A 14731-nucleotide genomic window follows, 5' to 3' on the forward strand; every position below is an offset into this window, starting at 1 on the left:
AACCCCAGGAGTCAACATTCCTGATGGTGGAAAGTAATGCTTGGGGAGGCGAATGAAGGTCAGATCCATCAGTGGCTTTGATTCATAGATTGCCAGATCCAACTCTTTGTCTACTATCTCTATCCAAATGTTACATCCAACAGACACAGAGGAAGGTAGGAGCATACATGAGAGAGGCACCCATCCTGCTTCAGCACTTCACGTATACTCTGCATATTCATCCCAACCGGCCATTAATTCAAATGGCTTATATAACAATGGAGATATTTTGAAACAGTCCTCTTCTAAACTAACCACATTCACCCACATTGGAATATGAGGGACAGCCTTGCAATGGCTGATCTCCTTCATCCAGGGTCACACACCTCTGTGTCCACCTGTGAAGGACAACTAATCGTGATGCTGCCAGCTCCCCTGTGGAGTTCCACAGGGCATGGTACTGTCCTCTATATTATTTAATATCTTCATGCACCCTCTAGCCCAGTTGGTCCAGGGGGTTGGGTGTCACCAATATTCAGGTAACTCCTAATTATATTTCCTGATGGACAGCTGCTCAGAATCGCCCCCAGGGAAATTTGGAAGCAGTGACAGTCTGGCTCAAGCAAAGTCACGTGAAACTCAACCCCTCCAACACAGAGCTCCTGTGTCTGGGTAGCAAAGGACCAGGTGAGGAAGCATGTTCACCCTGCCTAGATGGTGTGCAGCTGACTGCTGCACAATCTGCTAAGAACTTTGGTGTGATATTTGATGCCTCCCTCTCAATGGAGGATCAGGTCACTAAGCTGCCATTTTTCCACCCTTGCCAAGCCAGGCTACTAGTGCCTTACCTAGTACCTAGTCACAGTGATCCACATGACAGTCATCTCCAGTCTAGAGTACTGTAACTTGCCCTATGCGGGCCTGCCCTTGACTCTGATCCAGAAACTGCAACTGGTCCAGAAAGCAATGGCTTGGGTCCTCACTAGAACTCCTTGGAGAACCCATATCTGGTCAGTCCTTTGGCAGCTATACTGGTCCCCAGTTGAATTCCAGATTTTTATCCATAGGCCTAAGGTTTTGGTATTAACCTTAAGGTGCGATATGGGCCTGGCATATTTGAGGGATCACCTGACTATACCCCCCAAAAGAGCATACCACCAATACCAACAGGCTGGTGGTCCCTATCCCTAGAGAGATATGGCCAGGGCCTTCTCTGTTCAGGCCCCCACCTGATGGAATGAGCTCCCATAAGAGCTTAGAGCCCTGTTGGAACTGGCTTGCAAGATGGGGCCAATGAATACATAACACCTATTGGCCCCTTTGAATGCAAGAAGCAACTAATGGGTTGGATGCCAGAAACAATAAAATTAACTGGTTTGACTGGGTTTTATACTGAATTTTGTTTTATTGTTTTATTATGTATAACGCAAACTAATATGTATAACGCAAACAGTTTTAAATGCTGTAAACAGCCCCAAGCTGGCTATGCTGGGAGGGGCAGTTACAGAAATCAAATAATAAATACATAAATAATGATAAGAACAAATGAATACTGTCCACTGATAACAACCCAACATCCCAACCAAAGACTGTGAAGTTGTTTTGCAGCTGGTCCCTGCTTTTCTCATCCATTTTAGTGTCAAAGCCTGCCCACATACTTTGACATTGTGACATCACATGGCTTCATGCCCTGAGTTTACTGCCACCCCACTCACACTGCTTATACCATGCCCTAGTACAACCTCAATTGAATGGTCCAGGCTCTCCTAATATCTTCAGATCTCGGAAGTGAAGCATGGTCAGTCCTGGTTAGTATTTGGATGGGAGACCACCAAGGAATTCTGTGGCTGCTTCGCAGAGGTAGGCAATGGCAAACCACCTCTGTCTTGCCTTGAAAATCATGAGGTCACCATAGGTTTGCTGTGACGTGACAGCACTTTATACATATGACAACCTGAAGACACACAACATAGCAAAGTGGGTGAAAGTAAGCAGTAACTGTGACTGCCTGGTTGGGAGACCTTCTGGGAATCTATTATATTCAGCCATAACTTCCATCTTTGCTAATCCATGGCCCAGTGGTAGAGCATCTGCTTGGCATATAGAAGGCCCCAGGTTTAATCCCCACCATTTTTGCTGAAATTAATTTTTTGTAGTGAATGATGTGGAAGATCACAGGAGAGATGTGGGATAAAAATTTCAGCATTTTTATCGTTCTCATTTTACCATGTGTTTATGAACAGTTAAGTGGAACAGTTGCTTCACTAGACCATAAAAATAGGTCACTAACAACAGGATTAAAAAAAAAAAACCTTGGCACATATGCTTCCCTTTCCAATTGCATTTTCTCATTGTTATAAATGTATTACCTTCTTTTAATATTACAAAAATGAGGCATCTTTCACACAGAATTCTAACTCCATTAACATGGAAGTATGTCACACTGATCTTAACAGAACTTACTCCCAACTAAAGGGGTTTTATGATTCCAACCATAATTTCTCTGAAATCCAGCTTCTACAATCACTCCAACATCAGGTAGGATCCAAGACTGAAATGTGGCTGAATACAGGCAAAATGGTGAAGTTTAGATCCAGCTCCTTCCAATAAGATTGGAGGGCATGACTTGCAAGGACTATCATTCCCCGAGGCACAAACTGAATCGGTACACACTGAATTTTTATAAGTAACTTCCATCTTTGCTAATCTAATAATTTAGAAGGGTGGTAGAGCACCTGCTTGGCATATAGAAGACCCCAGGTTTAATCCCCACCATTTTTGTTGAAATGAAATTTTTGTTGTAAGTGATGTGGAAGACCTCTGCCTACAGCCCTGGAGAATTACAACCAGTCTGAGTAGACAGTATTTATTTATAGTTACATTTGCAATACTGACTTGACAATACATTTACAATACTTTAATGGTCCAAATGTCTGATTTACTATAAAGCAATTTCACGTGACTATATTTTGGCTCAACTAACTTCGTTTTTGTCTTCCAAGGGATCTGTGAAGTCTGGGGCCCATTCCACACAAGAATCAATGTGGCCAATTGTTTACAGTAAGCAATTCCAGAATTTAAAATAGTGGAATTGGGCGTTATGCATACCTGCCTTTGTAGTTGAATTCAGTAGCGTTGCAATCGTTTCCCACAGGTTTCCGGTCTCGCCAAAATTCGCTAGAAAGGAAGCGATTTTTTCCGTGCTTTGTCCCGCCCCTGGCCATCAATCAAACGAACAGCCAACAGGTGGCCGTTATCATGCTCCCGAAAAGCCCCTTTCCCTTTAAGAACAGGGTTTTTTTTAAAAAAAAAGAAAAACACACATTGCAACGAATCTGCATTGATTCGTTGCAATGGAGAGACCCATGTAGCTGGCAGGTGGTGTATGAGCTGGCGATTCATCATTGCCATGCTCCCCCGAGTGAAAAAAAAAATCCCCCCGTGCACAGGCACGATTTTCGGCCGAAAATAAAGGGAACTTGCAAACGGGGCTGTGTTGTGCTTAAAGCAGTTCTGTGGAGGGACTGCAGCCGGAGAAGCCTCGCTGGGTGAATGAAGGCTCACCAGTTCATTGCTCTCCGCTCGCTCCGAGAAAAAAAATGGTGATCGCCAGGGGGAGGGACTTTGCTGAAATTGCAACAATGGTAACGCACAGAACTTTTTCGCTAGTGTTGCAGATTGGTTGCAAGAGTGTAGTGCTTTCCAGAGGGTGAATCCACTTTTTGGGATTTCCCTGGAAGCGCTACAACAAAGCGCTTTTTGCTGATCGGTTTCAGGAGTGTGGCAGATTGTGTACGACGTTGTGCATAACTGCATTTTAGTAGCGATTACAATTTGCCACACTCCTGCTACAATAAACCTGTGCAGAATGGGCCTGCCTATTTTGGGATCCAGCAAAAAAGAAAAAACCTTCTGATTACTTTTAAAGCTTTCCTAGGTGCTTTCTCTCCAACTCTTTGCCCTTATTTTCTACCATATCCATGTTCTCTATACTTTCAAATCTACAGCTTACAAAGTCGGTTAAAATAATGTGCCCATTCTTTCTGTTGACTGCATCTTCCCAACAGCTCTATCCTTCAATTCTTCACATTTTCCATGAAGCCTTTTGGTTTTCATCTCCATCTAAAGCTGTGGTCCCCAACCTTTTTTAGGCTGGGGACCGGCAGGGCAACTGCCCCGCCCGCGCATCGCGGAAGTGCCGCGCATGAGCGATTTCGGCCCGGCCGCACATACGCGATTCGCGGGCGTGGCCCTGGTTCCCTCTCCCCCCCTCCCGCAGTAAGAAGCTTTCCGGGATGCAAGCTTGCGGCCTGGGAAGTTTTTTACTGCGGGGGGCGGGGAGAGGGAACTGCGGCCCAGAGTCATGGCCTTCCAGGCCGCGGGCCGCAGGTTGGGGACCACTGATCTAAAGGCCAAACTACACATAGTGTTCGGGGACCTTGATTGTATCCATTAATGTATTAATTCAGTTCCAATAAACATCCCTGGAGAAGTTTGATATGATAGCCAGCACTAATTCTCCAATTGAAAAAGTCTCCAGCATGCAGGAAAAACAGACAAGTACCCATATCAGAGGAGCCAGTGTAGTATAGTGGATTAGAGTGTTGGACAAGGATTTTGGCATCCAAGCCTGAATCCCCACCCTATCATGAAGACCTGTTGAGTGTCCTTGGGCCAATCTCATACTCTCAGACTAATCTGCCTTAAATTGGGGAGAAAACTGGGGTATAAACAATCTAAATAAATAAATCATGATTGTCTTTTTTCTCTGCCAGGTTAAAGCAGGGGGTGGAGCTGATCAGGGCTGAAGAGTAGAGCCAGTCCTTCACTTGCATCACAGCTTTGATCCTCCTCAAATGCTTTTTGAAGCTAAATGATATATCGAGGGATCTTATCACAGATTCCCAGTGATCTCATGCATGTTGGCTCTACATAAAAGCAATGGCATTACAAATATGCATGGCTGTTACCCATACTCCTTTCCTTCCAGCCTGGTGCTGCATCACTTTCCCCTTTAGTGCAAAGTCCCAAATATGCTATGGAAGTTTGGACACTGAAAACGAATGACTCTACCAGACAAGGGCCTAATGACAATTACCTTTGGGCAAATAGTTTGCAGATCACAACCTTATACATCCAGAAGTGAATTTCAGGTCACAGAATGTGCAATGGTGTCAGAAGGGCTACGTTATGTACCTTACGGATTTCTAGAAGATCTATTAATGTGATTAAGTCTGATGACCATTATTTAGTGGGGATTTATTTGCCAGATGGGCATGTATTTAAAAAGCCTTAAATGAAAGTGCAATAGTGGCATAATTGAAATACGGTATTCTGAAAGCCTCTGGAATGTCCAAAATTACTTGCACACATGTACATGGCATATAGTAAACAGTTTCTTCAATTTTCTACACATCACAATTTTTGGCTTAATTAATTAAAATGGATTTTTTTGTAAAGGAACTGGGAATTTTGAGTAATTCTGTTTTGTCTTGTCTTTTTTTTTGTCTCCAAGGAGCCTGAAGACTTCTAACAATGGGTGCCATTAAGCAGGTAACATGAGAAAGATTAAACAAAGCTTCCTGCTTTGAGAATTTCAAGGAGCTTGTGTTATTACTCAGACTTGATACAAAATTGCAATGCTTTAACTGACTGAACTTTAAATGCTGCATTCTGTACTAAGGATCACTCTGTACAGAAACCCGCAGCAGAATTGTCTTGTTGACTGATGGGGCAGAAAGAAATGAAGTGAAATGTAAAACAAGTGGGAAACAGAAGGACATCTAAACAAGTCAGCATGGATGGCCACAGTGGTTTCACATTCAATAAACATTCAGACGTATCTTTGTTCTGTGGGGTTCAAAAACTGGCTATTATTTCTGTGAAGCTTCAAATGAAAAATAGGCAAGTTGAGAGGCCCTGATTTTTCCAAGTGACATCAGCTCTCTGATTCATCCATTGAACATAACAAGTGAAGAGGTTACAGTGAGTCAAGAGAGTTACCCCAAAGTAACCTGTCCACTGACATAAACAGAGTTAAAGAATCCAAAACAGTTTTCATCTTGGGTAGTTTCCAGTCAACTTCACTTCCTCGCAGCAGTTATCAGTACATTCAGCTACAAAGACATTTTTTATTGAAATCTGAAAATGAAAATGTTGTTGTTGTAAAGATAGCAACAGTCTAGTTTCTTTCTCAGAGAAAGTTATCCAATGAGCTTCACAGGGAGGTTGAAATGGTATCTTCCTAGTTCAGATCAAACACCGTATTCACCATACCATTTGGGTCCCATGGCATGATCACATTGAATCCTTTGGACAGAAATGTCCATTTTGAAGTATAGAGCAGGGAAAGTCAACCTGTGGTCCTCCAGATGTCCATGGACTACAATTCCCATGAGCCCCTGCCAGCAAATGCTGGCAGGGGCTCATGGGAATTGTAGTCCATGGACATCTGGAGGACCACAGGTTGACTACCCCTGGTATAGAGGCTGTCCTTGTGGCCTTCTCTTGGACCCAGCACTGTGAACAAAAGTGATTACCAAAATCCATAAGCTACCAGCAAATCATTCAACTTCTTGCCACAACATTTCCAAAGGAGAAATCGGTTTCAAAATTCCACTATACCTCTGAAACACCATGGATTACCCTGCAGTCAGCTACTTTAGTCCCCAAATGGTTTCTAAACTGTAAGTCATCTTGGTGGAAGCAAAGGAAGGGTAGGCATGCAGAATTTGGGGGTGATTCCACTCCCAAATTTCTTTCCCACCTAATTCACCAAAGCAGGCACCTGCTCCTGCAAAGAGCAGCAAAGCAGTAAGCATTTCTGACCGCAGGACACATGGTTGCTCTCTCACTGGAAGTCCCACAACTGAAGAATAGAGTAAGAGATACCAAGAATCTGTACCTGATGGAGGCACCGATTCAGTTATCTTCCTCCTTTTAGTTAAGACTGCAGCACCTTTGATCCTGGAGACAGGCGATCTGGTTAGGAAAAAAAACTGCATTGGAATGTTATACATTGACGATGCATGTTTTTTAAGGACTTATGTAAGACTACAGAGAGTGAGGATGACAGTCAGTTGATAGATGAAATATGGTTAACTAGCCCATCAACTGACTGTATATCGTTTGGCTGAACTCAAATACTCTCAAATACTCCATGAAGTTAGCCATGTCCGTCTGCAAGTGGCAGCCTCTCTCTAAATAAGCTACACCGGTCAATCCAATAGCAACAGTAGAAGTGAGGGCTCCATGTACCTTGCAGCAGACAAGACCATGCAAACATGCTGAGGTTCTTTGAGGGACCTCCTATATGGGGTCATGGGGGGCCATCCTTAGGTATGCCCAGTTCGAGAGCTGTGCCCAGGCTCACCCCAGGTGTCAAATAATACCACTCAGTGGTAACCGCCCCTGTGATACCACTCCTATTTGGCATTCATTTTCCCCCCTCAAATTGGCTACAGAATGATTATCAAACAGCAGGCTGCTCAATTTTCAGAGATGCTTCACTGATGTTCCCCATGCTTTGCCAATGTTCTTTGGTCTGTAATCAATAAAAGCTGTGGCCAGTTTTTATTCTAAAATGTTGTGTTTTATGTTTTGTGTCACTTTGTAAGACCCCCTTCTTAATACTCCCTGGACCCAAAATCCACCCACGCTTGTCATCTGAGATGCATTATCACTGGCATTCAGAAACTATGAACAATGACTCTGTGTCATTTGTCATGATGTTCCACAAACCTTCTAGGAAACAATGAATTGTGGAATCTTCTAGAAGGCCATGATTTGTGTAGTCAATCCAATTGCCTGTTTTTTACTGTTCAAATACCTTAATGCTTCAAAGTATTTAATCTTATTTGAAAATATTTGACAGGCCAGTTGACAAGAGTTTGTTTGCTTCACTGGTCATATGCCAATCTCAGTTATTCATGCAGTTCTCACAACCTGAGAATAACCCCCAATCCAAAAAACACCCCCAAATCCTATAAAATAAACCAGCAAGGTTATCACTGCTGACCATACTGGTGCTTTGCAGGACTCTGAAATGCTTACAGCCTTCTGTATCCTCCCAGACTTACGCCCTCCCATCCATAATATTAGAACATTTCTCTGCTAACTGCACCTTTGCAGCCCAACCTTCCTCATCCTGTTCATAGCTCTCTGCAAGATGTGAGAGTTAAATACAATATATTCCAATAAGAGGCCAAAAGTACAGATGGTTCTAAATGACTCTAGAAAAATAACGTGATCATAGTGGTTGTCACCCAACACACACACAGAGATAATCTTCCCATGGAAGAAAGTGCCCATCAACCTAGATCTATATCATTGACACATGCACCCCACCCAAAGGCAGGCCACTGTCACTACTATAAGCATGGATATTGGTATCTCTCTAGACCACCTACAGGAAAGCTGGTGTCTCAATCTGATGCACTCTCAGTAGAGACTTCTGAGTAACCATTCAAATAACACCACCTGGTCGATGTTTATTTCGATTCTACTAATTGAACATAAATGCCTCTCTGTTGTCATAATAAAGAGGAGATCATATTTGGATGTGGTACATGAAGAACTAAATTCCACTTGAGCTGTAATTAAAGCAAAGCTTCCTAGCTCTAAAACCAATAAGTAAAACCCATCCAGCAATGAAAGTGAGGCACATGTCATTTTATCACCAATCACTAAAGAGATCTATGCTTTGAAATCCCTATGCACAATGTAATAGCAAAATAACCATCTGCATTGCATGTTCTTACAGTAGGAGGGGGAGAAGCACTGCCAGTCCTTGCACGGCATATGTACTATACTGACCATTTAGCCCCACAATCTGTATAGGTAACTCATTCAACAGCCATCCCTGATAAGCAGGGATTCCACTTTTAGGTAGACTAATGCAGCCAGTTATGTTCCTCTCTTTTCAGTGCCATATTTTAAGACACACTGTTTGTTCAGTTTTCAGTACCTTCAGTTCATCTTCATGCTAATGATGCTAATATACAAAAAGAGTAAATGTTAAAAGAACAAACTTGATATAACGGCATGTTCAGTTGTATCACAAGTCCCTGTGTCTGCTTCATTCTATGCATGCAGAGAGCATGCTTAGGGGAAAGATAGTCTTGGCTCCTACTCCATGCCATCCCATGCATTCAGCCTTTCATACAGGCTAAAGCCCTACAAGTCCAGTCACAGTGCCTAACAACCAAGACTTCAGGCTCTCTAAAACCATGCTCTAAATTTTTCCACTCTCTTTTTTCTTCCTTTAAACTCTCCTTTTCTGCAGTGGATCACACTGAGCTGTTGCCTCACCTTGTTCTCAGCAAATTATGGACAATCCAGCCTACTGTGCATTAGCAAGTGAACAAAGCAGTGAAAACATACAGGCATTCATTATCATATAATTACAAGTATCTAATAACACTATTTTATTTTTAGGTTTCAATGATAAAGTTGGAAATCAGGACACTGAATACCTAATGATCCTTAGAAGCTATTATTGTGTGCAGTGATTTCCATTTTTAGCAGAGCAACAAATCAAAAGAGCTACACTTTGCATTTAGGTTTCCACAAAACAATTTACTTACTACAAGTGCTTCAAAACAACTCTTAGCGTTTATATGGTGTTTTAAAGCTTCTAAGCTCTACAATGAAGGGCAAAACCCATCCTCCCCTCAGGCCCACCTTGAAATACATCTTCTCCCTACCCCAAGCATACCCACTGAGCAATCAAAAAAAAATCCAAAAGTTATTGCAAGCACTTGGTACTAGCACTCAAAAACAACTCAAAGCATCAACTTCCACACTATGCAGCCAATCCCCATTCCCTGAAGTTGCCTGTGGGACCAAGTCTTCTGTCAGTTACAATCCCATCTTCCCTACTTGTCATTTCTTGCCAAGCAGACTGGAAGTTGCATTTCTCTCTGCCTTTGTTTTAAAAAATCCTACAAAACCCATAACCATTGGCATGAAGCAACAAGGAGAGGGCCCCACAAATCTATACGCTTTGACTAGCAAGCTCTGAAAGGTAACAGAGACGTAGCCAAATACGGTACTCGCTAGAGGGGATGGGCCCCGGTTTAAGGATCTGGGCTCTAAGTCAAAGTAGGATGAGGCTTTTTTTATGTTCTGGGAGTTTGCATGATGAACCCATCCACCCACCTTTATTTATTTATTTGTTCAATTTTTGCTTCCATCCTGTCTCAAATGACTCAGGGTGAATCACATCATTTTAAAAATTCCACACAATATAAAATAACATGTAAAACCTAGTTTACATTAAAATTCAAAACACAGTATATTGACATTCAACAACACCATTACATATATCACCTTCTGTTAGCCTCACAACGGCCTTGTAGGGTATTCAGTATTATTGTTCCTGTATTGCAGACAGGAGGCTCAGAGACTGTTTTTGCATAAGACTACTTAGCTTAATGGCAGAAGCAAGGCTTCAACAGTGACTTCCTGACTTGTAGCCATGACCCCACACCAGGTACAGGCTGGCAGGCAGCCTATTTATAGCCTTAACCAGCAAATCCTTGTGTTACAGACATCCCATTGAATGGGGTTGTAATAAATGGTACTGCCACATTTTAACGGCCTATCCCTGCCTTTTAAAAAGCAGTGAATAAGACGTTTCATCTCTCATGTCTGTAAAAACCTCCACAAAGTTCGTTTTAAGTGTCAAGCTGCTGACAAAAGGACAAGAGCAAGAACCAATAAAGCAAGTTGGCATCTTTTCTTCTTTTGGGAAAACCCTGCTTTGAAACCTTTCCATTTCAGCCTAGGTCCCATGGAAAGTTGGAAAGAAGCCCTTTGATTAATGCACCCTATAAATCCTAAAGGAGTGAAGAGGTTAAGCAAGCAGCAGTTATGAAAAATTATATTAATGTAGTTAGGCATTAAAATCAGCGTCGCTCAGTCAGGCTTTCTAATCGCTGCTATATTTCCAAGAAAACCCTGCCAACATCATGCTTTATACTTCATTAACTGTACCAAGCAGGGAGAGAAAGCTATTTTGAAAGGGGTTCGTTACATAAGATCCAACTAGACAAAACCTTAAGTAAAAACCACCATAATGCTGGAAAGAAAATATTCACAGTTCAGGGTTGCCACCTACTTAATGGACTAACGGGATATACCTTTATTAGACAGACAGTAACCCACCCCTTGAGTGGGAGATGTAGAAACCAAGGCCCCTTAGCTGGGGTAATTAAGGATTTTAACTGTTTTATCTGGATTTAATAGTAATGTGTATATGGTTGTGAATCACCCCAAGTTGGAAATCCTGAAAGGGGACATATATATAAAAGTAATAATATGTAAATAATAAAGGCAAGAGATGAGCAGAGGTGATATGCCATTGCCTTCCTCTTTGTAGAAACTCTAATCTTCTTTGGTAGTCTCCCAGCCAAATACTGATCATGGCTGACCTTGCTAGCTTCTGAGACAAGTTTAGAATACTCTGGACTATTCAAGCATCTAAGTCTGCAACTTACCTGGGAAATGCTTTCTTGAGCAGATTATTGATGTGGAAACATCTACTGGTGCGGCCCCTCAAACGGATGTAACTATGGACAGTAGTCCCACCCAAGGGTCCATGCCAGTAGATGGAGAGCGTGGGCGGCCTCAAAGAAGAAACAGCAGCAGCTAGCAAGGGATGTTGGGAGGTGGTTTGCCTTTGCATTGTGACCCCTAGTATTCCTTGGAAGAACTCCATTCAAATCCTTGGAGGTCTCCCATACAAATACTAGCAAGTCACCCAACTTAGCTTCTGAAATCTGACAGGATCGGGCTTGTCTGGGCTATTCAGGTCAGAGCCAATGGGATAAGATAAGAGACATTTACAGGACACTAACTAACTAAATAAATAAATAAATAAATAAAGTGGTAAAGAAACACCATCGTACTTGGGACACACATCTTCCCAGAGGAACCTTCACAGTACAGGCTAGACAGACCACCTCACTGGTTGCAGTACATTAATAGGGCACTGACATCACTGTTATAACTCTACCTCTCAACTAACATTCTTCTCACAAAGATCAGGGGTTAACTTCAGAAGTTGGTTTTTCAGACAGGTTTACATGATGGTACTATTGACAAATCCAAACCTTGGAGAAGACTGGGGGAACGTCTGATATGTCCCAGAGAAGCAACTGAATTTGTGTGCTATAACAAAAACCAAACAGTTTTGGTGTATCTTAACAGATTGATTGTGGCATTAGTTTTCATGGATTAGAGCCCATTTGATCAGATGCATATTCAAGCAGATATATATAGGCACAGAGGAAAAGAATGTAAACAGTGAGGTAAAAGGGCAACAAAATACAAGGCATACAACTTGTGGCATTATGCAAAGCTCGAATGCATGCAAGATAAGCAGAGTGACCATTTACAAAAAGAGTAATCATTGGTTATAACACAGTCTTTATTGTTTTATCACCAATTACTGCTACAGTAAATGGTCACCATGCTTATCTTGAAATAAATTTCAGTTTTACACAAAAATGCCACGCTCTCTTGCATTTCATTGCCTTTGTTAAACCAAACTGTTCATATTTTTTTCCTCTATACCAGTGATCCCCAAAGTGGGTGCTACCGCCCCCTGGTGGGTGCTGCAGCGATCCAGGGGGGCGGTGATGGGCCACAGGTGCATTTGGGGGCGATGAATAATTGTAAGGGAGCGGTGAAAGCATAAAAGAAAGAAGAGAAGATTTAAAAAAATTAATTTCCAGGGGGCGCTGAGTAATATTTTTTCTGGAAAGGGGGCGGTAGGCCAGATAAGTTTGGGAACCACTGCTCTATACCCGTGCCAACTCACAAGTCTGACAGGTTCAAGAAGATAACTCTGTTAGTCTATAGTGGCAGAACAAAATTTTAATTCAGTAGGAGCTTAAAGACCAAAAACATTTTCCAGGGTATGAGCTTTTACAAGTTGATCCCTATGTTTGACAATGTTTACCATCCCTAAGGCAAGAGCTTTGAGGCTGCTCAGATACACAACCTTCATGAAGCCAACCAGCTCAATGAAATAGACTCTTAGAGCCAGCCAAAATAATCAGCACAGTATCCTCATGGTGGCCACATGGAAACTATCACATCTAGAATGGCCCTTACACATTTGGAGAAGCAAAACAGCATCATTGCTTTGTTCCCTTTGCGCTTTTGTACAAAAAAATTCCACATCACATCTGTTCTTGAAACACATGTGGGTCTGTTCTCGTGGACATGTGTGCTGTTTGCCCAGCCTCACAAATTTGGACTTCAGGCTCTAAATCCTATTGGTGAGCATCTCTGCTCAGGCGTGAGTTCTCCTGCATTCAAGCAGCTGGGGCTGTCAAAAAACAATTGATTCAAAATATTTTTTATTGGGTCTTAAACTTGTTGCTGTTCTGGTGGCAAGCAGGAAGGAAGTGTGCTCAAAAGCAGGAGGGCCCTGTTGAACCAATCAGGAGATAATTTGAAAATCACAAGGAAGCTCTGTTCCTATCTATGCTAAATATACATCTCTTCTGATGCCCCCTGCAGGACACTCTTTATATTTTGTTCAGTTATGCACACTGCCGATCTTGTATTTTCCAACAACGCACAGGGACTAACTTCTTGCTCTTGCTTTGTCCCGTGCCAAGTAAGATCCCCTGCCACTGCACATATTGCCTACCCTCAACTTGGCCAACTAGCTATTTTTAAAGAAACCACTATGCCTTCATTGGCTGCTCTTCCCTAGTAGGCAAAAGCAGCCTCTATTCCTGTGACAACCTATCTCAGATTCTTATTACAAACCTAGACATCAGTCAATGTCTTCCAAAACATGGATGGGGCACTGTGAAAAGTGGCTGTTTCCCTTCCTCCTCTCCTTCAGCACGAGGCAAGGTAAGCACAACACATTCACCAATCCTTGTGAGTGTCTGCTCCCTTCTACCCAGTTCTAAACCAGAGTAGGTCCTAAAGCCTGGACTACCCATGGTAATGAATTGACTGAGCTGAGGAACCAGAACAGACTGCAGCCGAAGGAAGTTCTACTACCTTAATAAGTCCCTCCATGTGGGAAACTGCTGAATGTGTAGACCAGGAAACACACAATAACCAGCCTGTAATGTGAGAAAGAGCTCCAATGTGTCTGAGCAGGACAGTGTCACTGCCTACTTGCAGAACGGAGGTTCAGAAGACTATTTAGCCTCTACAAAAAGAAAAAAAATGAAGTTTTCTGGCTTTGGGCCACAATAAGGTTTTATTTTGTAAGATACAAGTAGGGGAGGGAGCTAATGTTGGTTAACATTGGGGGTCTGATGCCATGTTAGAAACTCCATATATATTATTCCTGTGTTAAAATGTATTTCTTACCAAATCAATATTGCATACACATTATGGCAATGGCATGGCAATCTCCTCCTCTAGATACTCATCTGTTAAATAAATCTTAAAGTGTAAAAACAAGGAAGCGACACTTTTCATCATAGAAGTAGGATCAACACCCAGTTAAGCCTCTCTTAAAGGTACAGGACATATTTCTCCAGGCCTGCTGGCACTGCTGCTTTGGAGACCCTCAGGGACAAGGTATATATGGTAGCCAGCACCACTTCAGCAAATGCCAACATATTTTGAGAATTATTATTATTATTGTATTTGTTACATGCCTCTCCCCGTAGGCTTGAGGCGAGTCACAACATAACCCCAATAACCCCAATAAAAACCCCTATAAAATACCATACATAATACAACAACACAGAAAAAAGATATGGCAGAAAAC

At 42.3% G+C, this 14731-nt stretch overlaps 1 protein-coding gene and 1 long non-coding RNA gene across 10 annotated transcripts in view; one reads left to right on the plus strand and one right to left on the minus strand.

The window, feature by feature from the left end:
• The window catches only part of CCDC85A (coiled-coil domain containing 85A), a 169528-nt gene that overhangs the window by 131038 nt on the left and 23759 nt on the right, over positions 1-14731 (minus strand). For 3 of the 9 annotated variants that reach the window (XM_077333425.1, XM_077333445.1, XM_077333435.1), the window contains exon 3: positions 6884-6960. The exons of the other annotated variants lie outside the window; for them this stretch is intronic. In XM_077333425.1, the coding sequence (XP_077189540.1) occupies positions 6923-6960 (38 nt within the window). In that variant the 3' untranslated portion in view covers positions 6884-6922. The remainder of the gene's footprint in view (positions 1-6883; positions 6961-14731) is intronic. 9 annotated transcript variants of the gene reach the window in all.
• On the plus strand, positions 1721-5813 carry LOC143835581 (uncharacterized). Its single transcript, XR_013230234.1, has 3 exons — positions 1721-1787; positions 2982-3039; positions 5495-5813. It is a non-coding gene; the product is annotated as an uncharacterized LOC143835581 (long non-coding RNA).

The sequence above is a fragment of the Paroedura picta genome, chromosome 1 (assembly GCF_049243985.1).
Source record: "Paroedura picta isolate Pp20150507F chromosome 1, Ppicta_v3.0, whole genome shotgun sequence".
NCBI lineage: Eukaryota > Metazoa > Chordata > Lepidosauria > Squamata > Gekkonidae > Paroedura > Paroedura picta.